Source organism: Bos indicus, chromosome 23 (assembly GCF_029378745.1).
Source record: "Bos indicus isolate NIAB-ARS_2022 breed Sahiwal x Tharparkar chromosome 23, NIAB-ARS_B.indTharparkar_mat_pri_1.0, whole genome shotgun sequence".
NCBI lineage: Eukaryota > Metazoa > Chordata > Mammalia > Artiodactyla > Bovidae > Bos > Bos indicus.
Window position 1 is genome coordinate 39,277,140 of NC_091782.1, and position 26,537 is coordinate 39,303,676.

The 26,537-nt window shown below is 38.5% G+C and overlaps 1 protein-coding gene across 9 annotated transcripts in view; it reads right to left on the reverse strand.

Annotated features, from left to right (window-relative positions):
* CDKAL1 (CDK5 regulatory subunit associated protein 1 like 1) overlaps positions 1-26,537 on the reverse strand; it is a 787,726-nt gene that overhangs the window by 559,818 nt on the left and 201,371 nt on the right. For all 9 annotated transcript variants that reach the window (XR_011563299.1, XR_011563300.1, XM_070777644.1 and 6 more), the window contains one exon: positions 8,264-8,312. Coding sequence is in view for 7 of the 9 variants with exons in the window: in XM_070777644.1 (XP_070633745.1) it covers positions 8,264-8,312 (49 nt within the window). In the remaining 2 variants the exon portion in view is untranslated. The remainder of the gene's footprint in view (positions 1-8,263; positions 8,313-26,537) is intronic.

Consider the following 26,537-nt stretch of genomic DNA (forward strand, 5'->3'; position numbering starts at 1 on the left):
TCATTATTCCAAACCATCTATTATAGAATAAAGTGATGTGAAGAAATCAACTTACAGTCTTCTGGGAGAATTTTGCTGTTTGGGGTCATAAAGAAATTTGCTTGGTCTTATTTCTAAAACTATTATGATTTAAAAAATGCTATCTAAAAGAAATATGATGAATAAAAAGTTCATTCTAGGACATACAAGAAATATAGAGGACAAATAAGTAAAGGTGAGGACTATGGTTATTCGGGGAAACTAAAGGAGAGGAGAGAAGGGAAAGAGAATGGAAAGAACACCAACTGACACATCTAAGGAGGCAAAAACGCAATGCTTACCAACCTGTAATCACAGGTTAATACAGAACATACAGGTAAAACAAATCGGCTCATGGAAAAAAAAAAAAAGATTGCAATAAATTCTGGCTCCTTTAGTTATCAGAATCTAACTGCACCCGTGACACTGGAAGTGCTCACAACATGTAGAACCAACATCCACCTGTTCCCACTACATTCAGACTATAGTAACAGAGGCTGTGCAGAGTGTCCTTCAAAGCATATTTTGAAAAATCAAGAAAATTATTTTACTGAAAAGCAAATACTGAAAAAGCAGATGTGATGCAATTCTATCTGTGATCCAATACTATCCCAGGTGTACGAGGTTACTTGTCCGAGCTCAGGTCACTTGCTCATTAAGTTTGAAACATCTTCAAGAAAATCTCCACTGGACTTTGTAGGGAGGTTACTCAAGTCACTAACACTGATAAAACTATACTTGAGACAGATCTGCCTTGCAGTCTCAATTTACAAAAACTTTATATTCTAAATCAGTAACAAATGCAAAGTACAATTCTGACAAAGTAAAGATTAATAGAATGTGTTAAACAAGAAAGAACTGTTCAGTGAAGTACTCTGGGAATTCAGGTCAGTCTAATCCAGGATCACATCAATTACCAAGAAGTCAGAAGAAATGGAAAATCAATTAAACTTGCAGATTGTACCATATTGGAAAGCTCTGAATTACCAACACTGGAGGCATCTGGAATTAGACTAAATGAAATACCAGCAAAACAGATAAAACAACAGAGGCCTCCTTTACTAGAGACTGATGAGGGATAATCACGAAGGTGTGATTACTCACCTAGAGCCAGACATCCTGGAATGTGAAGTCAAGTGGGCCTTAGAAAGCATCACTATGAACAAAGCTAGTGGAGGTGATGGAATTCCAGTTGAGCTCTTTCAAATCCTGAAAGATGATGCTGTGAAAGTGCTACACTCAATATGCCAGCAATTTTGGAAAACTCAGCAGTGGCCACAGGACTGGAACAAGTCAGTTTTCATTCCAATCCCAAAGAAAGGCAATGCCAAAGAATGCTCAAACTACTGTACAATTGTACTCATCTCACATGCCAGTAAAGTAATGCTCAAAATTCTCCAAGCCAGCTTCAGCAATACGTGAACCATGAACTTCCAGATATTCAAGCTGGTTTTAGAAAAGGCAGAGGAACCAGAGATCAAATTGCCAACAGCTGCTGGATCATGGAAAAAGCAAGAGAGTTCCAGAAAAACATCTATTTCTGCTTTATTGAGTATGCCAAAGCCTTTGACTGTGTGGATCACAATAAACTGTGGAAAATTCTGAAAGAGACAGGAATACCAGACCACTTGACCTGCCTCTTGAGAAACCTATATGCAGATCAGGAAGCAACAGTTAGGACTGGACATGCAACAACAGACTGGTTCCAAATAGGAAAAGGAGTACGTCAAGGCTGTATATTGTCACCCTGCTTATTTAACTTATATGCAGAGTACATCATGAGAAACGCTGGACGGGAAGAAACACAAGCTGGAATCAAGATTGCCGGGAGAAATATCAATAACCTCAGATATGCAGATGACACCACCCTTATGGCAGAAAGTGAAGAGGAACTAAAGAGCCTCTTGATGAAAGCAAAAGAGGAGAGTGAAAATGTTGGCTTAAAGCTCAACATTCAGAAAATTAAGATCATGGCATCTGGTCCCATCACTTCATGGGAAATAGATGGGGAAACAGTGGAAACAGTGTCTGACTTTATTTTTGGGGGCTCCAAAATCACTGCAGATGGTGACTGCAGCCATGAAATTAAAAGACACTTACTCCTTGGAAGGAAAGTTATGACCAACCTAGATAGCATATTCAAAAGCAGAGACATTGCTTTGCCAACAAAGGTCTGTCTAGTCAAGGCTATGGTTTTTCCAGTAGTCATGTACGGATGTGAGAGGTGGACTGTGAAGAAAGCTGAGCGCCAAAGAATTGATGCTTTTGAACTGTGGTGTTGAAGAAGACTCTTGAGAGTCCCTTGGACTGCAAGGAGATCCAACCAGTCCATTCTAAAGGAGATCAGCCTTGGGTGTTCTTTGGAAGGACTGATGCTAAAGCTGAAACTCCAATACTTTGGCCACCTCATGCGAAGAGTTGACTCATTGGAAAAGACCCTGATGCTGGGAGGGATTGGGGGCAGGAGGAGAAGGGGAGCACAGAGCATGAGATGGGTGGATGGCATCACCAACTCGATGGACAGGAGTTTGAGTAAACTCCGGGAGTTGGTGATGGACAGGGAGGCCTGGCATGCTGTGATTCATGGGGTCGCAAAGAGTTGGACAGGACTGAGCGAGTGAACTCTACTGAACTGAAATCCTTTAAATACTGTACTCCTTCCATTAGCTTCAGCTACATATCTTGTTGAACTGTGGAGATGACACAGAAGAAAATCCTAAAGTCATTATAATTTGGCCTCTCCTAAAGCAAATGATATATATGGATGGTATTTTCAGGCCACTAGTGTTAAACATTGAGAAGTCTTAAAGCGTTAACTTAAATTCTCCATTTTCCTCCAACCAAGAGAGACATAAAAGGAATATGCTTTATACAGTTTTACTATAATTATCTGGGTTGGCCAAAACATTCATTTGGGTTTTCCCATAACAATTTACAGAAAATCCTGAATGAACATTTTGGCCAACCCAATACAATAGATTTAAATGTTTTTGTCACCAATGTATCTTACTAATATGGTTTTTTAAAAAACATGACTTCATTTAATGTAAAAACCACACAAACAGGCTGTGGTAGAGGCTGTGTGTCCAAATCCCCATCAAGGAAGACATATGAGGGAGCCCCACAGGCATCAAATGTGGAAACAGAACAGTTACAGCAGAATACCCTGGTCAGCCTGTACTCCATCTGGCCCTTCTGGGCAGAGCCTCCTTCTCCACCGAGCATCTATCAACCAGGGCCCCAGCAAAGCAGATGGCACACTGCATAATGGAAGAGGTTTTAATAAAGGCACTAATTACTAAAGTTTGGCAAGGTTAGGAAGACCAACAAGAGACAATGCAAGACTCTCAGGCAAGCAACAACAGGATGCTCTTTCCAGCCTTGTGCCTGAAAAAGCAAAGGAAAAGAAGAGCTACAGGAACCAGGAGAAAAACAGATGACTAGAGAGGGCCACCTGATAGGAGTTACGACCTTCGGGTTAGGATGAGCAGGAAAGAAGGAACTGAGAGAAGGGAATGAACCCTCCCATTTCATACTCTAATCACACCTCTAACTGGAGAAATGCAACTAGACGCCAGGTAACAGGGATCCTACCAATGTAGTCCACACAGCTCTGCCTCCATGGACACACGTCGAGGTGAGGAAGGGTGGGGAATGGGTCTGGCAGGCAAACAGAACTTCTCTGCTATGTGTAAGTTCCTAAGACAAATGTAGAGCAAGTTGCAAATAATATACAGGACAGTATATCAACATTCCATCAAACAGTCCAGTTGGCTGGAGCAAAAGGCTTAGTATGGAAGTGATGGAAGAAACAGTGGAAATGGCGGAATGAGGCAGAAGTCACCAGTTAACTTGGTACGTAACAGGCAACCGTTGAAGGTATGCATGCAGGAGAGGAAAACATTTCCAGAACATGAGGGCCATAGACACAGTCCAATTGAAAGGAGCATCTCTGCTATTGAAGGTGAGTTAGATTATTCCAGCAGTCTAAGTATTAAAGAGGTAGAAATAAATACACAAGAATTTTCCCCTAGTATATCCCAGGCATTGCAAAAGTCTTACCCATTTAATCCTCTCCATTTTAAACTGAGCCTCAGAGAAATAACTTACTGCAAGACAGACAGAAAGTAGTTAACTGCTATAAGGACCACATTATTTCACTAACTTGTGCTGTCTTAATGAAAGTAAGGATTGGCAGAAGAAATAGAAAGCAAAGAATGGAAAAATCAGTTCCAGATTTCCATTAACCAGATTTCAGATGAGTCACATAACTCCTTCCTGGATCAGCTTCCTGATCTGCAAACTAAGGATATCTACCAAAATTATTTCTTCTGTCTCTAAAATTATCTTGTATTCAGTTTGGTTCAGTCGCTCAGTCGTGTCTGACTCTTTGTGACCCCATGGACTGTAGCATGCCAGGCCTCCAGGTCTACCACCAGTCTCAGAGTTTACTCAAAACTCAAGTCCATTGAGTTGGTGATGCCATTCAACCATCTCATCCTCTGTCATCCCCTTTTCCTCCTGCCTTCAATCTTTCCCAGCATCAGGGTCTTTTCCAATGAGTCAGGTTCTTCACATCAGGTGGCCAAAGTATTGGAGTTTTAGCTTCAACATCAGTTCTTTCAATGAACACCCAGTACTGATCTCCTTTAGGATGGACTGGTTGGATCTCCTTGCAGTCCAAGGGACTCTCAAGAGTCTTCTCCAACACCACAGTTCAAAAGCATCAATTCTTCGGCGCTCAGCTTTCTTTATAGTCCAACTCTCACATCCATATATGACTACTAGAAAAACCAAAGCTTTGACAAGACAGACCTTTGTTGGCAAAGTAATGTCTCTGTTTTTTAATAAGCTGTCTAGGTTGGTCATAGCTTTTCTTCCAAGGAACAGGTGTCTTTTAATTTCATGGCTGCAATCACCATCTGAAGTGATTTTGGAGCCCAGAAAAATAAAGTCTGACACTGTTTCCACTGTTTCCCCATTTATTTGCCATGAAGTGATGGGACCGGATGCCATGATCTTAGTTTTCTGAATGTTGAGTTTTAAGCCGGCTTTTTCATTCTCCTCTTTCACTTTCATCAAGAGGCTCTTTAGTTCTTCTTCGCTTTCTGCCATAAGGGTGGTGTCATCTGCCTATCTGAGGTTATTGATATTTCTCCCAGTAATCTTGATTCCAGCTTGTGCTTCTTCCAGCCCAGCATTTCTCATGATGTACTCTGCATATAAGTTAAATAAGCGGGGTGACAAAGTACTGCCTTGACGTACTCCTTTCCTGATTTGTATTACTAAGATTTAAATCCTCAACCTTCCCATCCTCAAACCAACCTGCCAGTGAACACCCACTTCAACTCCACATCAACTTCATCTTCAACTCAACTCTTGCTGTAGACTATCAAAAACTCAACTACAATCTCTCCAATAAATCTACTTAAGCAAAACTCTTTAGAGAGAGGCTATCCCTAATTAAACCAACCTGGAAGTGATAGGCCTTCTGTGATACTGTGATACAGAAATACATAACCGTCCCTCATTCCTGGTACCAATTTCCTAAAACTCTTATTACTTCCTGAGTGACAACAGTGAGAGGGGCATCTTTTGTTATTCATAATAAGCTCCTTTCGAGCAAATCTGAATCTGTACCAATGAGTTAACTCCTGCAGCAAGAGGCTGGTTGGTATCATCCCTGATGCCATGTGATGTGAAGCATCTTTTCATATGGTTATTTTCCACCTGTGTATCTTTGGGGACATTTCTGATACAGTCACTGGCCCATTTCTTCATCAGGTTGTTTATTTTCCAATTGCTGGGTTTTAAGAGGTATTCTGTGTACTTTACATTACAGTTAATCAGGTATGTCTTTTGCAAAAGTCTGTGGATCATCTTCCCATTCTCTCGATGCTATGTTTTGCAGAGCAGAAGTTTTTAATTTTATCGAGGTTCAACTCATCAATTATCTTTCACAGACAGTCCCTCTTTGGTATATCATCTAAAAAGTCATAGCCACACCCATAGTCTGCTAGATTTTTCTCCTGTCTTCATTGTCATTTAGTTTTTTTTTTTTAATATAATTTAGGGACTAGTATATGCCTGGTGGGCTTCCGAGATGGTTTAGTGGTAAAGAACCTGCGTGCCAATGCAGAAGTAGGTTCGAGCCCTGGGTTGGGAATATTCCTGAATATTCCCTGGAGAAGGAAATGGCAACCCACTCCAGTGTTCTTGCCTGGGAAATCCCATGGACAGAGGAGCTTGGTGGGTTACAGTCTACGGGGTCACAAAGAGTCAGACACAACTGAGTGACTAAACAACAACAATATATGCCAGGTACTCAAGACAAGCAATAGAAGCCTCAAGCATCCTGAAACACTACTTTAAGAAGCTCAGTTGAACAACTGTTAAGGTAGTGATTCTCAACCAGGAGAGAGCAGAGCAGTCATAGTATAGTGTGAATGGAGTGGCAAATTTAAGAGCAGGGGGCATCAGAGTCATAATGCTTAGATTCAGATTCCAACTCCACCATTCACTACCTGTATACCCTGTGTCCAAACTTCCTCTTCTGAAAAATGAGGACATACTCACTTCACAGCACTGTTGTAAAATATTGAAGTGACTTACTCCATGCTTAGTACAGTGCCTGTCACTCTAAGTGCACAATAAATGCTAGTACTTCTACACCTCATAAGATAGGGTTGAGGTACGGTTTGAAAAAAAGTTTCAAACTTATCACTGCTACAAAGTTTTAATCCTGATATTTCATTTTGTCTCAGAATTTCAAGGAAGACTAATATGTAAGTCTAAAATCCTCATATTCTGTAATCATTTAATAAATTAAATAAATCTGGACCTTAAAGAAGGCTGAGTCCCAAGAACTGATGCCTTTGAATTGTGGTGTTGGAGAAGACTCTTGTGAGTTCCTTGGATAGCAAGGAGATTAAACCAGTCAATCCTAAAGGCAAACAACCCTGAATATTCATTGGAAGGACTGTTGCTGAAGCTGAAGCTTCAATACTTTGGCTACCTGATGCAGACAGGCAACTCAATGGAAAAGACCCTGATGCTGAGAAAGATTGAAGGCAAAAGAAAAGGGGGCAGCAGAGGATGAGATGGTTAAATAACACCGCTGACTCGATGAAGATGAATTTGAGCAAACTCTGGGAGATAGTGGAGGACAGAGGAGCCTGGAGTGCTGCAGTCAACGGGGTCGCAAAGAGGCAGACACAACTTAGCAACTCAACAAGAGTAAATTAAAGATTCAAAATTAATGAATAACAGCATGTGGAAGGTAGTAAATACAATCCAGCAGGAAAAGTATGTGGTTAAAAATATCAACTTTGTGGAAGTAGACTTTTTTTAAAAAACACAGAATTTGCATTTATTTTAAAAATGGCTAAAATTCTAAGTGAGAACCTCAATTCACTTAATATTTTAATATCATATTATCAGTTTTCATTCATGCTAATCTAACAGAAGTAGACTACAAACATTTACAAATTAATCCACAGAATTAAGAATGGTTTACTCCTCAGTAGCTTCAATAAGAATCTATTTCAAAGAATACTGGCTAATAAAACAATCAAAGTGTAATTCTATTTTCTGGTGTAAATACAAAAATTACATATAGAAGAGAAATCAAAACTGAGTACTACTTTTAACAGTCCTTTCAGAAGGAATAACTGCAACTAATTATGTGATATAAAAACAAGCAAAAAATGTCAACTGTACCTCAATAAAACTGAAAAAAAGAGCAAATAAAGCCATTTCCTTATTTTAAGATTAAATCCTATCTTCCTAATCCCAGATTCAAATTAAGTCTATTTTACACTAAAATAAAAAGCCAAACAAACATAAGCCTCCCATATTGGACTAGTCAATGCACGAAGCAGGCAAGGACAAAATGTTATGATTTTTGTCCAACAATAACTTTCATAAAAATGCTTAACAAATGTTAAGTATAGTACCTTCATGATACATTTCAAACATATACATTATCTCACTCATAACACCCCCTAATACCACTCCTCAGGTGAAGTTACTTTATGGTTTGATGAGTAGATACCAAGTGTTAAACATTTATGCATAGTTGTTCTGTAGTGTTTTTTTCCCACTTACTAACTATGAGATAGGTAACAGATAAAGTAACAGACCTGTCCCCTGATTTTTTTTTCTATACATCATCAATACACTTAGATCTACTTCATCTGTAATACAGTTCAAACAATATACATATTATCTCACTTTCAACATTTACCTTTAATTGTTTCCTCCACAACTTCTACTACACGATCTATCTGTTGAACCTAAAAAGAAAACAAACTGTCAGGCAAGCAGTTTATATGCAAAAGAAACATTAATTTTTCTTTATCCTTCTGCTTGGGTCAAGAGAACACATTTTGAAACACACAAATGCAGATCTTCTTTAATTAAAGCATTTGAAGATCGTATAAAAATATTCCATATTGTTTCATGTTACAATGAAGTATGAAATTATCACTCTCCATCCTACAATTATAATTAAAGAAATCATATTACATTTAAATAAACTGCCTGGAGTTCAATTAGAATAGCCTATCAAATATAAACTCAGCACATCCTGAGATATAAACTTCAGTTTAATTAAAACATGTATCTTCACACAGAGCTTCAAGGAAAATAGCATAATACGACAACCTACAAAAAAGGACTTGCTGGTATTAAGAAGATCTACTCCAAATTTGATACTTTATTATTTTAACACTGAAACCCCTTTTAATGAATTTCTACCATGTGCTGAGTACTCCGCTCAGGTCCATGGAATACAAAATCAAATAACGGCTCCTGCTCCAGACACCAGTGACTAAAGATTTCCCAGGGTGCCATGGGAACACAGAGGGAAGACATTAATAACAAAATATGTCTGAGTAATCCAGCAATGCTTAGAGGGAACCAAAGGTGACTCTGAGGGATAAACAGGATTAAGATAGGAGACGCCCACTAAGGGGATTCAAAAAAGTGGCTAGAGTTTGGAAGGAAAATGAAAACAAGTAAAGATTGTAGCCCAAGAAGCTAGAGGAAGGAGAGCAAGACAAGTAAGAATAGGTCATAAGCTAATATTTTTTTCTACATTTAAAATTCTCAAAATCATTATTGTTCTACTACAAAACAGAAATATTAAAGATAAATAAAATAATTCATAACACCTTCCATTTCCACTCCTCAAATGAACTCACTCATAATGGTTTGATGAGTAGATACCAACTGTTAAACATTTATGCATAGTTCTGTTCCGTAGTGGTTTTTTCCCGCCTTACAAATTATGAGATAGGTGACAGATAAAGTAATAGAACTGCTCCTTGATTTTTCTTCTAGACATCATCAATACACCTAGATCTACTTCATTCATTTTACTAGTGCCTATTATCCTATGTATGGATATAACATAATGCAGAAAGCGAAGAGCAACTAGAGCCACTTGATGAGGGTGAAAAAGGAGAGTGAAAAAGCTGGCTTAAAAGTCAACATTCAAAAAACAAAGATCATGGCACCTGGTCTCATCACTTTGTAGCCAATAGATGATGGAAAAGTGGAAACAGTAACAGATTTCATTCCCATGGGCTCCAAAAACACTGCAGACAGTGACTACAGCCATGAAATTAAAAGACACTTGCTCCTTGGAAGAAAAGTTATGACAAACCTAGACAGAGTACTAAAAACCAGAGACATCACTTATCTGACAAAGGTCTGTATAATCAAAGCTATGGTTTTTGCAGTAGTCATGTACAGATGTGAGAGTTGGACCATAAAGAAGGCTCAGTGCTGAAGAACTGATGCTTTCAGACTGTGGTGCTGGAGAAGACTCTTCGGCCCTTGGACAGCAAGGAAATCAAACCAGTGAATTCTAAAGGCAAAAAACCCAAAATGTTCATTGGAAGAACTGATGCTAAAGCTGAGGCTCCGAATACTTTGGCTACCTGATGTGACGAGTCGACTCATTGGAAAAAACCTTGAGGCTGGGCAAGATACAGGGTAAGAAGACAAGGGGGCAACAGAGGATGAAATGATTGGATGGCATCAGTGACTCGATGGACATGAGCTTGAGCAAACTCAGGGAGACAGTGAAGGACAAAGAAGTGTGGCGTGCTGCCATCCATGGGGTCACAAAGAGTCAGACATGGTTTAGCAACTGAACAACAGCAACAATCCACACATTCCCCTACTGACGAACATTTCTGTTATTCTTAATCTTTCATTATTATACAAAAACGTCATCATAAGCTCAACTGAAACAAGAAACAAGAAGAACCTTTAAAAACACTTTATTAAATCTCTTTGAAACATCCTTTTGGTCCCAGTGCCTTACAGGAAATAAGGCAAGACATGTGAGAACACACTGAATCCAGCTCCACCTGTGATCATTCCGCCTAGCAAGATGGAGGTGGTAACAATAATTGCTGGGAAATTGTCAAAGGCAAAGTAAATCTCAAAGTTAGAGCTTCACTACTCAACAAACCTACCTAACTGGAGATGGATGTCCACCTAGAACCACTGGAACCATTAAGCTTGGCTATAAAAGAAATCCACATGGCTTCTTTATATTAATACAATGTGATCAAAGCTAAGATAGCAGAGAGTTCAAAAAGAAAGAAGTAGCCAACAATGTCAAATGCTTCAGAGATAACTAGTAACATAAAGACTGAAGTGAGTATGCCTGATTTAACAGTAAGGGGGTCAATCAACTCAGGAGAAACAGTTCATTAATCATGAGTCATAAGAAAATGGTGACAGCTAATTTAGACGATGCTTACTAAAAGCAAAGTAGGAAAAAAGAGAAAGAGGACTCCTGTAGCTAAAAAAAAAATTGAGTATACATGTGTTAGTGTATTAATTCTTTCTTTCCTTTTTTAAAATATACACGCTAAGTAGAGAAGGGTCATAGAGAAAAAAGAACTGGAGACAGAAGAAATAATTAATAAAGCTAGGTCCTTCAGGAGGTAGAGAGATTAAGATCCAAAACACCAGTAGAGACACAAGCCCAGAATGGGAGAGGGGCCAAGTCATCCTGTTCTTAAATAGGGGGTTAGGAGGGAAGCATGAAAACAGATGCTATTATTCTTGTAGAAGCCAGAGAATACTAAGCAAGATTCCCATCTGTTGGCCTCAATTTCCTACATGAAATAGAAGTTCATCTGCTATGAGAGAGAAAGAATATTGTTAAATAAGAACACAGTGGATGTTTAAAATATGTGTTAAAAGGTTTAGTACCTTTTAAAAGAACTAAAGACTAGAAATACATGAAAATTGCTGAAGTACGGAGATACCATGAACTTTAACAGTGACTCCTTGTATAGGTGTCATTTTTCCCAGGGCCCCAGCAGTTCTTCTGCAGGAACTGAAGAGTTAAATAAACTGATCCAAGGTTTGCTCATTCTATCACTCATTCATTCACTCATCATTTATTGAACATCTAACAGATGTGATGAACAATGAGTCTGAGCAAACTCAGTGAAGGAGAGGGAAGCCTGGCATGCTGCGGTTCATGGGGTTGCAGACAACTTAGTGACTGAACAACAACAACATATGTGAGGAAGGGTCAAAAGGCTGAGGAAGTAGCATGGAGAGATTTATAGGATGCACATGAAGGATGAAGAAAAAAGGAAATTAACTATGCATGTTGGATAAGATGATACTTCAAGTACAGGTTGGAGACCAGAGCCAGGAAGGAGAAACAAAGTGGCTGGGCATTGGGGAAAGCAAAGAAAGAAGGGGAGGATGGGTAAGAGGGAGAGAGGACAGAGAGAAAGAAGAAAAAGAGAACAGGAGGTGATAATAGAGGACAGGTATAAGCATTTAGCATTTTTGAAGAATGGCAAGATCGTGTCATGAGAACAATTTGCTGAAAAAGGAGAAAAGTGATAACGACTGGAGCTGAGAAGTAAGGAAGGTTAGAATGTTGACAAGACACTCCATATGGACACTCAGATTGCCCACGATATTATAAACACGGGTACCACAAGGAAGGAAGAGTTGGTGAAATTTCCCAGCCAGTGTAGGTGAACAACCGACACATGAGCTGAGGATGGAGACAGCATAAAAGAAGTACAGTATGAAACAATTCAACGATGGAATCAAAACAAAAATGCTTTCTTATGCACTTGGAGACAGCAGTTCAAACAAGGTAGTGCACCCAAGTTCACAGCGCATGTTCTGAGTAAGAAGCAGGATCTCTAGAGAAGAGTCAGAATAGCATGTGGAAGGAACAGCTGAAAAGTTGGAGGTAAGCTAAAACTGTAAGATTTAGAAGAAAACACAGCCATAAAGCTAAATGAACTGTGTATAAGACAATGGTTTCTTACTATTACATCAAAAGTATGAGTGATGAAAGGAAAAAGACAAACTGAACATGAAGATTAAAACCTCTTGGTGCATCAAAAGACACTACCCAGAAAATAACAAAACAACATAGAAAATGGAAGAAAATTTTTGTAAATCATATACCTGAGAAGAGACTTGAATCTAAACTATATAAAGCACTATTCCAACACAGTAGAAAGATAAATAAGCCACTTAAAAATGGGCAAAAGATCTGAATAGGCACTTCTCCAAGAAGATATACACGTGGCCAATAAGCACATGAAAAGAGCAAATCAAAACCACAATGGAGGAAGTGGAAAGTTATTGTTTAAAGTGCACAAATTTTCAGTTTAGAAAGATGAAAACGTTCTGGAGATGGATGGTGGTGATGGTTACACAGAAGAGTGAATGCACTTAACACCACTCTACTACACACTTAAAATTGGTTAAGACAGTAAATTTTATGTTATATATATTTTATCATAATGAAATACTACTTCATACTCATTGGGATGGCTATAATAAAAAAGACAGGCAGTAACAAGTGTGGGCAAGGATATGGAGAAATTGGAACCCTCATCACGTGCTGCTAGTGGGAATGTAATAAAATCCTGTTGCTGCTTTGGAAACCGGTCTAGGAGATCCTCAAACCACTGAAGAGTATGATCCAGCAATTTCAATCCTAGGTGGATACCCAAGAGGAATGAAAACATATGTCCACACAAAAAACCTGTACACAGTCACAGCATTATTCACAATATGCAAAAGGTAGAAACAACCCAACTCCCAGTTCCTGATGAACAGATAAATAAAATCTGGTATTATGCATACAACGAAGTATCATTAAACCATAAAGAGGAATGAAGTATTAGTAATGTTAAAAACATTATGCTAAAGGAAAGAGGCCAGAGGGAAAAAAATATATTGTCTGATTCCATGCAAATGAAATAACCATAACAGGAAAAACTTGAGAGCCAAAGTAGATGAGTGATTGCCTAGGATGGGTGGGTAAAAAACGGGAGAGGCATTGCTAAGGAGTATTGTGTTTCTTTTTGAAGTGATGAAAATATTTTAAAAACTGATTGTGGTGATGGTCACATAACTCTGTGAATATACTAAAAACCATGGAATTACACACTTTAAATGGAAGAATAGTACGGTGATTGAACTGTATCTTTTAAAAAGTGTTTAAAGATACAGATGTATCTTTACTTTATACAGATACTTTAAAAAAGTGTTTAAAGATAAAGATGTATCTTTAAGGAAAAGGTCAGGGTGGGGGGCGGGGAGCATTTGGTTACAAAAAAGCAGGGGAGAAGTTCATTAAATGCTTTAAAGAGAATATTGTGTCATTTCCATTTCTAGTAAGGAGGTTACTGGAGGAAGCAGTGGGAGAAAAAAAGAAAGAAGAGTAGCCAGTGAAGACAGAGAAGAGTCAGGGGAGGGGGAATTAAGTGGAAGAAGGAAAGGTCAGGAGGCAAAAAGCACAGGGTGGGAGGCAGGGAGAGAAGAAAAAACAATCATGAATGAAAACAAACTCAAGATTCACATATAATAATGAAGAATATATTGAATTCATTCTGGGGAGAAAAAGAAAGCTGTTCTTAATTAATACTATAAATTGTAGCCTTGAATACACAAGAGCTTAGTCTCAGGCATATAATTCAAATAAAATAAATAAAACAGTATCTTGTGTCCTTCAGGCACTTCGTTATAAATATACAGGGGGAAAAAAGACATGCAGTATGTTCTATTACTGACTCCATATGTTCTTGACAATGAAGAAAAGAGTTGGTGAATAAACAATTCATAAATAACATTAATGAGTCATTCTGCTCCAGAACTTTTAAAAGAAACCCATAAAAATATTTTTTCAGCTATTATGAACTACTCCAAATTTATAACGCAACATATATTCAAGAAATAAACCTATACAAAGTTACCCAAAGCAAATAAAAGAGCTAGTCTGTTTCCTAATTCTTTCCAGCAGTGCTCTCCAACAGACCTTTCTACAATGAGAGAAATGTTTACACACAGGGCTGTCCAACATGGCAGCCACTAGTCACATGTAGTTACTGCCTGCTTGAAACATGGCTAACTGTGACTGAGGAACTGAATTCTAATTTTAATTAATTCATAAACACACCTGTGGTTATTGGCAACTGGAGTATGGCTAAGACAGCCACCTGGTTTGCCTTGATAAAGGCAGCCCCAGGAAACTAACACACACCTCAAACACAATTTTGCCAACCAGGCTAAAATAAAAGCACAGACCGGGAAGAGGTTGAAACCGTCCTGCAGTCAGAGATACAGCTTTAGTATGTGCATGAAGCATCCTTTTTTCTCAACAACCAGCAACTAGATAAGTTCAGTTCAGTTCAGTCGCTCAGTCGTGTCCGACTCTTTGCGACCACATGAATCGCAGCACGCCAGGCCTCCCTGTCCATCACCAACTCTCGGAGTTCACCCAAACTCATGTCCATCAAGTCGGTGATGCCATCCAGCCATTTCATGCTCTGTGCTCCCCTTCTCCTCCTGCCCTCAATCCCTCCCAGCATCACGGTCTTTTCCAATGAGTCAACTCTTGGCGTGAGATGGCCAAAGTACTGGAGTTTCAGCTTTAGCATCAGTCCTTCCAAAGAACACCCAGGACTGATCACCTTTAGGATGGACTGGTTGGATCTCCTTGCAGTCCAAGGGACTCTCAAGAGTCTTCTCCAACAACACAGTTCAAAAGCATCAATTCTTCGGTGCTCAGCTGTCTTTATAGTCCAACTTTCACACCCATACATGACCACTGGAAAAACCATAGCCTTGCCCTAGACAGACCTTTGTTGGCAAAGTAACGTCTCTGCTTTTGAATATGCTATTTAGGTTGGTCATAACTCTCCTTCCAAGGAGTAAGCGTCATTTAATTTCATGGCTGCAGTCACCATCTGCAGTGATTTTGGAGCCCAGGAAAATAAAGTCGGACACTGTTTCCACTGTTTCCCCATCTATTTCCCATAAAGTGATGAAACCAGATGCTATGATCTTCATTTTCTGAATGTTGAGCTTTAAGCCAACTTTTTCACTCTCCTCTTTCATCAAGACGCTTTTGAGTTCCTCTTCACTTTCTGCCATAAGGGTGGTGTCATCTGCATATCTGAGGTTATTGATATTTCTCCTGGCAATCTTGATTCCAGCTTGTGCTTCTTCCAGTCCAGCATTTCTCATGATGTACTCTGCATATAAGTTAAATAAGCAGGGTGACAATATACAGCCTTGACGTACTCCTTTGCCTATTTGGAACCAGTCTGTTGTTCCATGTCCAGTTCTAACTTGCTTCCTGACCTGCATTTGATTTCTCAAGAGGCAGGTCAGGTGGTCTGGTATTTCCATCTCTTTCAGAATTTTCCACAGTTTATTGTGATTCACACAGTCAAAGGCTTTCACACAGTCAATAAAGCTTAATGACTAGTAATAATGAGCAATTACCTTGCCCCAAGCCCCGTACTAACATGCCACATGCACCATCACTTTAAACCCTCACAACATCTCTTGGCAATAGATACTTACTGCTATTTCCTAAGCTGAGGGAACACAGGCATGAAGGTATTCTGCTAAATTCTTAACCAAGTAGTCTTGAAAAGACCCTGATGCTGGGAAAGACTGAAGGCAGGAGGAGAAGGGGACGACAGAGGATGAGATGGTCGGATGGCATCACTGTCCCGATGGACATGAGTCTGAGCAAGCTCCGGGAGTGGGTGAGGGACAAGGAAGCCTGGTGTGCTACAGTGCATGGAGTCACAGAGTCGGACACAACTGAGCGACTGAACTGAACCGAGTCTCAGTAAATCTTATCTAGAAACAGCACCAAGGGGGCAGGTTTCTCGAATTTCCCTTTTCCTTTATATGTAGATGTCATTATTAAATAATCACAAAATGCTATCCAACTGAACTTGGGACTTTCAAGTGAACCCAGGCAACAACTATCCCCCCAAATGCTCATCCACAAATCACCTCTGCTGTGCATGCGTTCACTCGACATGTATCTATTAAGCACCAACCAAGGACTATGACTGTTCTAGGAACCTGGGAACTAATGGCAAAAAACACCAAGTCCCTGCTTCTGGTTGGGGGAGATAAAGAGCTAAACAATGGAACATGTTCATTTCTATCATGACAGACGCTATGAAGAAAGCAAAATGTGGCAGTGACTGGAGGAGGAGAGAGCAGTTTTTTACAGTAGTCCAGGCCAACCTCTGGACAGGTAGTATCAATGCTGCGACCTGAGCCGTACGCCAGAAACACCAGCGTGAGCCTCCAGGGGGAAGATCACACACAGGAGAAGAGAGACAGAAGCCATGGTGAATGGGGGCGCCATGGTAGGTAATGAAGTAAGATAATCAGAAGAGGGAGCCTACGGAAGACCTTGCAGATCATGCTGTGCCGGTCAGATTTTATTCTACCCGCTGAAGGAAGTCACTGAAGGATTAACAGAACAATCTCAACAGCATCGCTCAGGCTAATACTATCAAAAATGTGTAAAAACTACTCTTCATCCATACTTCTCTATTACTTGATGCCGGTCTTTTTATACCTGCATGAATCTGGCTGGGGTTTCACTATCTCTTGATTTTATCCCAAGACACTTCAGATCCTTTCAGGAGTAACAAAGGTTATACACTATAGATACACATCAACACAGATACAGAGGCTCTCTCTCATTAGCACTCTTAACCCTGCCTGTACATAAATAAACTAGGACAAATCTGTGTTTCATTCTAATTAAGCAGTATCAGACCAAAACTTTAAAAGCACCTAAAAATTCTATCAACCTTTGAAAAAAAAAAAAAATGCTTTTCTTTTTCTGTGAAGAACTATACTATAAAAAGCCTTTTCCGTTAAGTGTATATTCAGATTTTTCACTCTTACCATAATGGGAGTTTGATCCAATAATCAGCATTTGACAGGTTAAAACTCAATACTGACTTCATGGTTAAAAATAAAGATTTTTCTCTCAAAAAAAATTTTTCTTTAAGCCGTTAAGGAAAGTCCCTATCTCTATAAATGCTATTGGAAGAGAACTCAATTTCCAAATCTCTTAAATTTGGGGAAGTCCAGAGTAGTCACTAGTTAACTCTACTGGAGTAAAATTTCTTGAATTCACAAGCCCCTGAACAAGTTTGCTCATGAATTACACAAAAGAGCATTTGACACTACATGTGGTTTAACTTTAAAAAAAAAAAAAAATAACTCTCTCATCTGCCAGTACATGATCTCCTTTCATCTCTTCATTGAGAAAAATTATTCCCCAGTGGTAGAAATAGCCCTTTCATCAAAAGTTATGTGACAACACATTCCACACACTACTGAAATCATACTTTCTACCTGAATGGTACCAGTGAGTGATGAATACTGAGTAAGAGATAAAAATTACTAAGTGAAAGATGAAGCCAGGCTAGATGGATGCCAACAAAATGGGGATCAGTACCAGGAACTTTTCGCTCTTAAATCTAATTAAAATGCCTATAAAACTTTCTGGGGGGGAGAGGGAGAAACCTTAAGCAGCTAATCAACACACTAAACTAAATTATATAAAGAAACATTCCTTGGGACATTAAATAATAGGACATGCTATAAAGTAAAAAATTATTTTTCAAGTAATACTAAAGTTGAAAAAAAAAAGTACTATAATAGAAATGTTAGCAACCAGATTCATGTAAGGACTTAGTGGTCCTTATGAATTGCATAAGACTCTGTGCTGCTCATATTACACTCCATCCTCTCTGTAGTTTGCTGAGTAGTGGAGGGGTAAGCTAAATAGTAGTTTTTGACAGTAACTGGGAAGGCTCTTTCTTTTTAAGTAACAATGGAATTGGCATATTTGGGAATGAAGATAAAATTTGGAACTAAGATAGAGAAGATGGAGTGTATGTAGAAGGGCTGTTAAAAAATGTAAAACTTGGTTGCATTATTTGTGGAGGCTCAAACTTGTGAAGGTTTAAGTACCATAATTTTTCCATTTGTTCTGCATTTTGATTCTGAAAAGAAAGCCGGCTTTGCCCATTTCTTATTAAAAAAAACTTGTAAAAAAAAAAAAGAATTAAAACAAACATATACATTAGGGACATAAATCATTAATAAATAATTTGCATGTAGCGGGCAGAATAATAGCCTCTCAAAAATGTTCCAGTCATGATCCATAGCACAGGAGAGTATGTTACCTTCCAAGGCAAACTTTAATCATGACTTTGCAGGCATGATTAAAGACCTTGAGATGATAAGATTAACCTGGATTAGGCAAAGGGGCCCAATCTAGTCCCGTGAGTCCTTAAAAGCTAAGAATCTTTCCCATCTCAGGAGATGAGAGGTGATGCTAGAGGAAGGTGCAGAGAGAAAGACAGCACTGCTGGCCGTAATGATGGAAGAAGGGGCCACAAGTCAAGGAATGTGGGGCCTCTAAAAGTTGGAGAGACCAAGGAAGAAGACGCCCCCAGAGACTCCAGGAAAGAACCCAACCCTATCAAGACCTTGAGTTTAGCCCAGCAAAACCCAAGTCCAACTCATCTCCAGAAGCATAAGATAATAAATGTGTTATTTTAAGCAACCATGTTTATGGTAATTTGTTAAGCAACATACAAAACTCATACATTAATTAAGAAACAAACATGATAAGCGTTAGCATCAAAGAAGGAAAAGACATTTTAAAAATAAATGCTGCTGGTAAAACTGAGAACAATATGGAAAAACATAAATGCATACTTGATATTTAACAAATATCCACTCAACAAATATTTACTGAGCCAGGCACTGTACTAAGTACAGAAAATAATGTAAAATATGTAAAGCTGTAAAATAAGAGCAAAAAAAATCCCTGGCTTTCTGGAGCTTGTCTAAGTGTTCACCATGGTAAACTGCAAACAGAGTGAAGAGCTGAACAAATCCCTTCCATTCTTTAAAAAAAAAAGGGGGGGGGGGCGTTAAAAGAGAAAAATATATATATTTTATCAGACCTGTTCCTAGATCCTAGAAATATACATTTTAAGTTTTGAAACTACAGGAGATTTTACCCACTCATTCCCTTCTCCCTCAAATTCCAAGCTTCCATGATATCAATATTTTAAAAGGCAATAAAAAGTAGTGATTAAAAGACACACACACATTTTCTCCCATGTTAAAATAGGTTGATTCCCTGCTGTTGAGTTGTAGGAGTCCTTGATATATTCTGGATATAAACCCTTTAGGAGATAAATGTTTTGGAAATACTTTCTGTAGTTCGTGGCTTATTTTTTCATCTTAACAGTATCTGAAAAGTCCGATTTATTGATTTCTTTTCCTTCCTGTCCTAAAAAACAGTGCTCTGTGTGTGTGTGTGTGTGTGTGTGTGTCCGTGTCCTATCTAAGAAACACTGTCCTAACTCAAGGTCACCAAAAGAGAAGGTGATTTAAAAAAAAAAAAAAAAGTTCAAATGCTCTATTAAAGATATATGGATAGCAAATAATCACAAAAAATATGGTCAGCATCACTAGCCAACAGAGAAAAGCAAATTAAAACCACAATGAGATACTATTATACTAATCTACTACTACAACTGCTAAAATTAAACTGGCAGTACCAAGCTCTGGTCAAGAGGTGAAGCAACTGAACTGCTGGCAGAAATGCAAGACAGCACAGCTGTTTTGGAAAACAATTTGGCAGTTTTTAAAAGGCTGAGCAAATGCTAACTACATGACCAACCAGTATCATTCCAAGGTATTCACCCAAGAGAACGCAAACACACAAAGACTGTGCACACGTGTTTACAGGACCTTTATTCTTCATGGCCCCAAACTGCAAACAACACAACTTTTCTATCAACTAGCTGAATGGACAGACAAACTGTGGTCCATCCATATAGTGAAATAACTCCATACAGTGACAAGTAAAAAACTGTTAACCACAACATGTATGAACACTGAATGAATTACGCTAAGTGAAAAAACAAAGTAACATATACAGAGGCAAAGCCTGGACTATCGCACTTTTCAAACACGGAGGGTTTTATATGTATATATAGAAGAGGCAAAGCTTGGACTATCGCACTTTACAAATACGGAGGGTTTTATATATATACATAGAAGAGGCAAAGCCTGGACTATCGCACTTTACAAATACAGAGGGTTTTATATATATATATAGAAGATTTATGGAAACACTGCTGAAAAAGTCTATTGGCACTATTTTTCCTCCAGCATTTGCTCACTTCCTATCTCTGTGTCACATTTTGGTAATCCTCACCATATTTTCAACTTTTTCATTATTATATTTGTTTGTTATGGTGATCTGAGATAAGTGACCTTTAATGTCACTCCTGTAATTATTTTGGGGCACCATGAACTGTGCCCACATAAGACAGCAAATTTAATTGACTACTGAAATGACAAAAAAGGCTTTAGAATATTATATAAACTTAGTTGATAAAGCAGCAGCAGGATCTGACAGAACTGACTCATTTTGAGAGTTCTTCTTGTAGGTAAAATGCTATCAAATAGCATTGCAGGCCACAGAGAAATTATTCATGGAAAGGAGAGTCAATCAATGAGGCAAACTTCATTGCTGCCTTATTTTAAGAAATTGCCACAGCCACCCCAACCTTCAGCCACCACCACCCTGATTAGTCAGCAGCCATCAACACTGAGGTTAAGACCCACCACTCCCCAAAAGATTACAACTCACTGAAGACTCAGATCACAGCATTTTTAGCGATAAAGCATTTAAAATTAAGGTATGAATATATTTTTTAGACACAGTGCTATTGCACACTTAAGAGACTATGGTGGTGGTGGTTTAGTCACTAAGTGATGTCCGACTCTTGCAACCCCATGGACTAGAGCCTGCCAGGGTCCTCTGTCCATGGGATTCTCCAGGCAAGAATACCAGAGTGGGTTGCCATTTCCTTCTCCAGGGCATCTTCCCAACCCAGGAATCGAACCTAGGTCTCCTGCATTGCAGGCAGATTCTTTACCAACTGAGCTACAAGGGACTATAATATGGTATAAACATAACATTTATATGCATTTGAAAAGCAAAAAAGAAATCATGTGACTTGCTTTATTGTGATGTTTGCCTTACTGGAGTGGTCTAGAATCAAACCCACTATATCTCTGAGGTATGCTTATAATTTTATTTATGTGACATCTGAAAAAGGCAAAACTGTAGGGACAGAAATCAGAACTATGATTTCCAGGGACCCTGTTTACATTTGTTAAGGGTGGGGGGTGGAGGATATAAGAGAACTTTCCAGTACAATGGAAATGTTCCACATAAAACTCAATGGTGATTTCATTATATGTTAATTATATCTCAATAAATCTTACTTAAAAAAGTTAGTACCAATAACATACAAGAAGAGTTTAAAATAATGAACAGGTGTATATAGAAATAACCACCAGATTATACTGCTTGTAACACCTTTTCATACTATCTTATTCCTGCCCCCATCTTTAACCCAGTCATGCTGATTTTGACCTAAGCATTGCATTGAACTCCTTCCCACTCTATTCATCACTAGTCTGCAATACTTCAAACCACACCTCTTAAAGCCAGTGCCTCCAAGTTATACTCAAATCAGGACACACTTCTTGATATTCCTTCTACCTCCACGGCACCCTTAAGCACACATGCTTTTCCTTAGACATGAGCCTTCTGCTCAGAAGCCCTCTCCCCTTCCTCCATTCATCACACCACTACTCGACCTTTGAAACCCGTCAAGAACGACTTTAATCTCTGTGTGCCCACCAGACTGTATCCTTAGGTGTATTTATCATGATTACTTGCAGCTCTCTTCAGATTTCACTGTCTTTAGGGAACAAATTTTATTCACCTCTGTATCTCTAGCAGATAGCTTCATTCCAGGCACATAGCTGTACTCAGTGTTAATCCCACTAGTAAGAGAATTAAATAATTCTAAAAAGCTAATACAGAGCACTAATGATGTGCCAGGGACCATGCCAAGACCATTTATTAAATACTTTAACCCTTACAAAATTCAGAGTTAGGCTCTATTATTATTCTCCACGCTACAGATGAAGAAATTGAGGTACAGAGAGGCTGAGTAACTTGAACAAGGTCACACAGCTAACAAGCAGTGGGCCAGGGACATGAACCTAAATCGTAATATGCTAGACCTCCTCTTATATACTTCAGTAGGTGAAAAATATGTACGCATATAGATAGAGGCCCCAAAAAAGTAAAGACAATAGATCTAGGAAGGCACAAAAATGAACGGGCTTTTAAATCTACCTGTCATTCTGTTCCAATGCTGTCATTTTGATAATTAAAGGTTAAAAAAAAAAGGAATATGACAAGAAGAAATATTAAATGACATGAAGTGGAAAAAAATAGAAGAATAGTTTCTCAAGTTTTGTCCTCAATATCAATGCCACTGTTACTGGGACATTGTTTCATTTCATGAATTCTCCTTTTGGAACACAGTATATCATAGAAATATTCTAAAACATATCCTCTTTCAAATGTTCCTTTATTTACACACATAATTTTCAAAATTAACATTCATATATGAAACAGTCACCATGCTGTCTGACTCTTCGGGATTAGAGTAGCCTGCCTGAAAAAATGTTTAAACCACTGCAAATCAACCTGGTAATAGTCCCTGAGATAAGTGGACACCTGTGTTAAAGGACATTTTTGTTCATTTCTCCAAAGAAAATATGCACCTGCCTGCAGGGCTCACAGCTGGCACATCAGGAAGTTCTATCACTCACAAATTTTGAACATCCAACTGTATATTCCGCTTTGAACTGCATGTTTTAAAATGTTACAACCAGTTGATTAATTCCGTTATTTAGTATTTCTAGAGACATTAACACAAAGACAAGGCTAATGAGTCAACACCAAGCCAAGTTCAGATGCAAGTCTTTGTTTACTAGCACAAAAAACTACACAAAATGTATAGTTCTGTAAGCCTGCTTTCATGTAACAGAATAAAAACCAACCTTCTTAATAAACGTCATGGCTATCAATAATGACTACTCTAGGAATTGAGGAATACCACCACCTCAGGAAGAGCTCAAGTAAATAAATACTATTTCAGCTGTCTATTTCTAACAGAACTCCCAGCTGATGGACACAAAGTGTATTTGCATCTGACCCTTACAAACCAATTCCCACCTCATCAATCTCCCTGTTGCCTAGGGACCCATCCCACCAAATGCTCCAGGAGGCTGAAGATATCCTGGGCTCAAACCAGATTTCTCTCCCCAAGAACTGGAATGTAAGCTCTATGGGGACAAGGATCTTTTTTATAAACCACTGCATCCCTCACACCTGGAACACTAGCTAGCACTTAGTAGGTACTCGGTAAGTACTAGCTGAATAGAAGAAAGAATGATGTGGCAACCCTGGGACTTAAAGTCTGGCTTTCTGAGCTCTGATGTCTGCTATTCTTTCCTGCTACCAAACTTTAAAAGAGAACATCCTTTCTGGCTGACTAATTTAAAAGCAACTTTCCTGCCAAAAAATGAACAAAGTGAAGAAAAATAGCATTCAATAGAGCAGTCACACAATCTTGGAACTACCTACAGCTAGCCACAGAGTTAATGTAAACAATTAAGAGCAGGGATTGAAAAAAAAAAAAAAAGGTAGCATTGCATGAAAACTAATTGCAAGGTGAATAGTTAACTATAAATATTTGTCAAAAGAGAAGTAACAGTTTTCACAGTAAGGTAAAATGTTTCAAGATCCCTTAAAAATGGAAAAGATCTTGATTCTGCACAGATTACCTATAAATTTATTTTTATAAATTTATATTCTACAAATAAACATCATTTAATCACATTAGGGAAAGAGGTTTGCTTAAAAAAAAAGATCTTTTTATCCAACATATATATGTTTTCAAATCTGTCCTTTGTCTTCTCCTACTATAAGGAAAAACCAGGATGAGAGAAGTCTAAAGATTACTGCCACCGAAGCCAGTACTTCTGGACCCAGAGGTTGATAGTTATTACCTCTGGTTTTGATATTCTGTTACCCTCTTTCTCTATCCCACCACACAGATAATATTAATCACAACTGGATTCAGAAAGTATTAAGAGATGATATTATAAAGCCCAGGCGTCAAATCACCAATTACTATGTGCCCCCGCCACACTGCCATCTCTGATTATGGAAACAAATTAAATGTCCCATTTCTAAAGGCTGATATGGGTGGAAGTTAGCATGTCAAAACAGTAACAAATATCATTCTTCCTTAGTAAACATCTTCTTAAATGCTTACTCCAGGAGCACTTGCAAACATGGGCAGTATGTCTTTTTAACCCCAGGGTTGCAATAAGTTCCTTGCTCATGATCTAAAGCTTTTTATTTCAATCGCTTGGTCAACAGAGCAGACCACCCTCCCTGTATTGAGGGGCAACAAAGACAAATCTTAGCAGGAGGTGGAAGCACAGGCCATAGTTACAGCTGGTCTTCCTTCCATCTCTACTGATGCCTCCATCATAGAAACACTATGAGGGAAATACTGAGATTGGAATAACAGTTTTCACACAGTCTGTAAATCAACTGTTTAATACAATTCTAAATATTCTCCTAAAAATAGTTTCCCAAATAACTGAATTTAAACATCTTCATATTGTTTTACACTCCAGAATTCTTTTGTGTAAGCCAATATAATTTGTTTCTTTACTTGACTATAACTCACTGTATTTCAGAAGGTTTTTGATTTTGTAGCAGTTCAACAATTCTATTCAGAAACTACTGTTGTTGCTGCTTAGTCACTAAGTTGTATCTGACTCTATGTGACCCCGTGGACTGTAGCCTGCCAGGCTCCTCTGTCTATGGGATTTTCCAGGCAAGAATATGGAGCAGGTTGCTATCTTCTTCTCCAGGAATCTTCCTCATCCAGGGATCAAACCAGTGTCTCCTGCTTGGTAGGCAGATTCTTTACCACTGAGCCATCAGGGAAGCCCTATACAGAAACGGATCTCTCCAAATGCCAATTATAAATGACACTGGTTTCCTTATCCAGTTTTTTTTTTTTAAGATTTCAGTTCTACTGGACACAGTTTTTATACCTAGTTATGACAGATGTCATATAGCTGCCACATATACAAATGCTGTGTAAAGGATGTTGACAGAGAACAATCTTATACTTTAGTAATATTACTAAAGATATAATTATATTACAACTCTGAAATGTTGTTATTGATACAGCAATTCTACTTTTGGGAACTTTTCACAATATGCTGATCTTCAGATAGAAAGCCCTTGATTAACATTATTGTATTATGTATATTCCCTAAAAATTGGAAAACTACTTATATCCAACAATTAAGAACAATTAAGTAACTTGTGGTATATCCTTCAGTAGAATATTAACACAGGACTTAAAATGGTTAAAGAGTTCATGGAATAAAATCTCATGGAACAGCAGGGACACGAAATAGTTTTGACATTGCAATTAAGTAAAATATGCAGAGGTTAAAAAAAGTCTGAAGAGGATGAAAGTGAAAGTGTTAGTCGCTCAGTCATGTCTGACTCTATGCAACCCCAAGGACTGTAGCCCACCAGTTCCTCTATCCATGGAATTCTCCAGGCAAGAATACTAGAGTGAGTAGTCATTCCCTTCTCCAGGGGATCTTCCCAACCCAGAGATTGAACCCAGGTCTCCCACACTGCAGACATATTCTTTTCCGTCTGAGCCATTAGGGAAGCCCCTGAAGAGAATAAGCAAAGTTATAAGTATTGTTTTAGGGTGACAGGATCATGAATTTTCTTTCTATTCACTTTCTTCAAACGTATTATTTCTCCAATTATAAAGAAACTAAATAAATCTAAAGAATTTAAAAGGTAATAAAATGAGACAAGGAGACAGAATACAAAGCGTGCTAGGTTAAACAGGGAAAATTTTTTACTGCCACGTCCTTGAGTTACACCATCTCTGAAAATCATCTCCCGTATCACCAGCACTGGCATCCTCTCTTACAACATCTTGAGAATCTCCCCAAGATCCTCACATACACTGAACTCTTCACAACACACAGTAGAGTTCTGGGGAATGTTCCTATAATGCACACAGGGAGCAGGCTTCTGCCATACTATAGAAATTCTACTATTCTGGGAATGTAATTCCTTAAGATAAACTCAAAAATGAATTCCAAGCTTTTACCATGCTTTGTCTCTAAAACAGCATTCTAACTAGTTTTCTATTTTC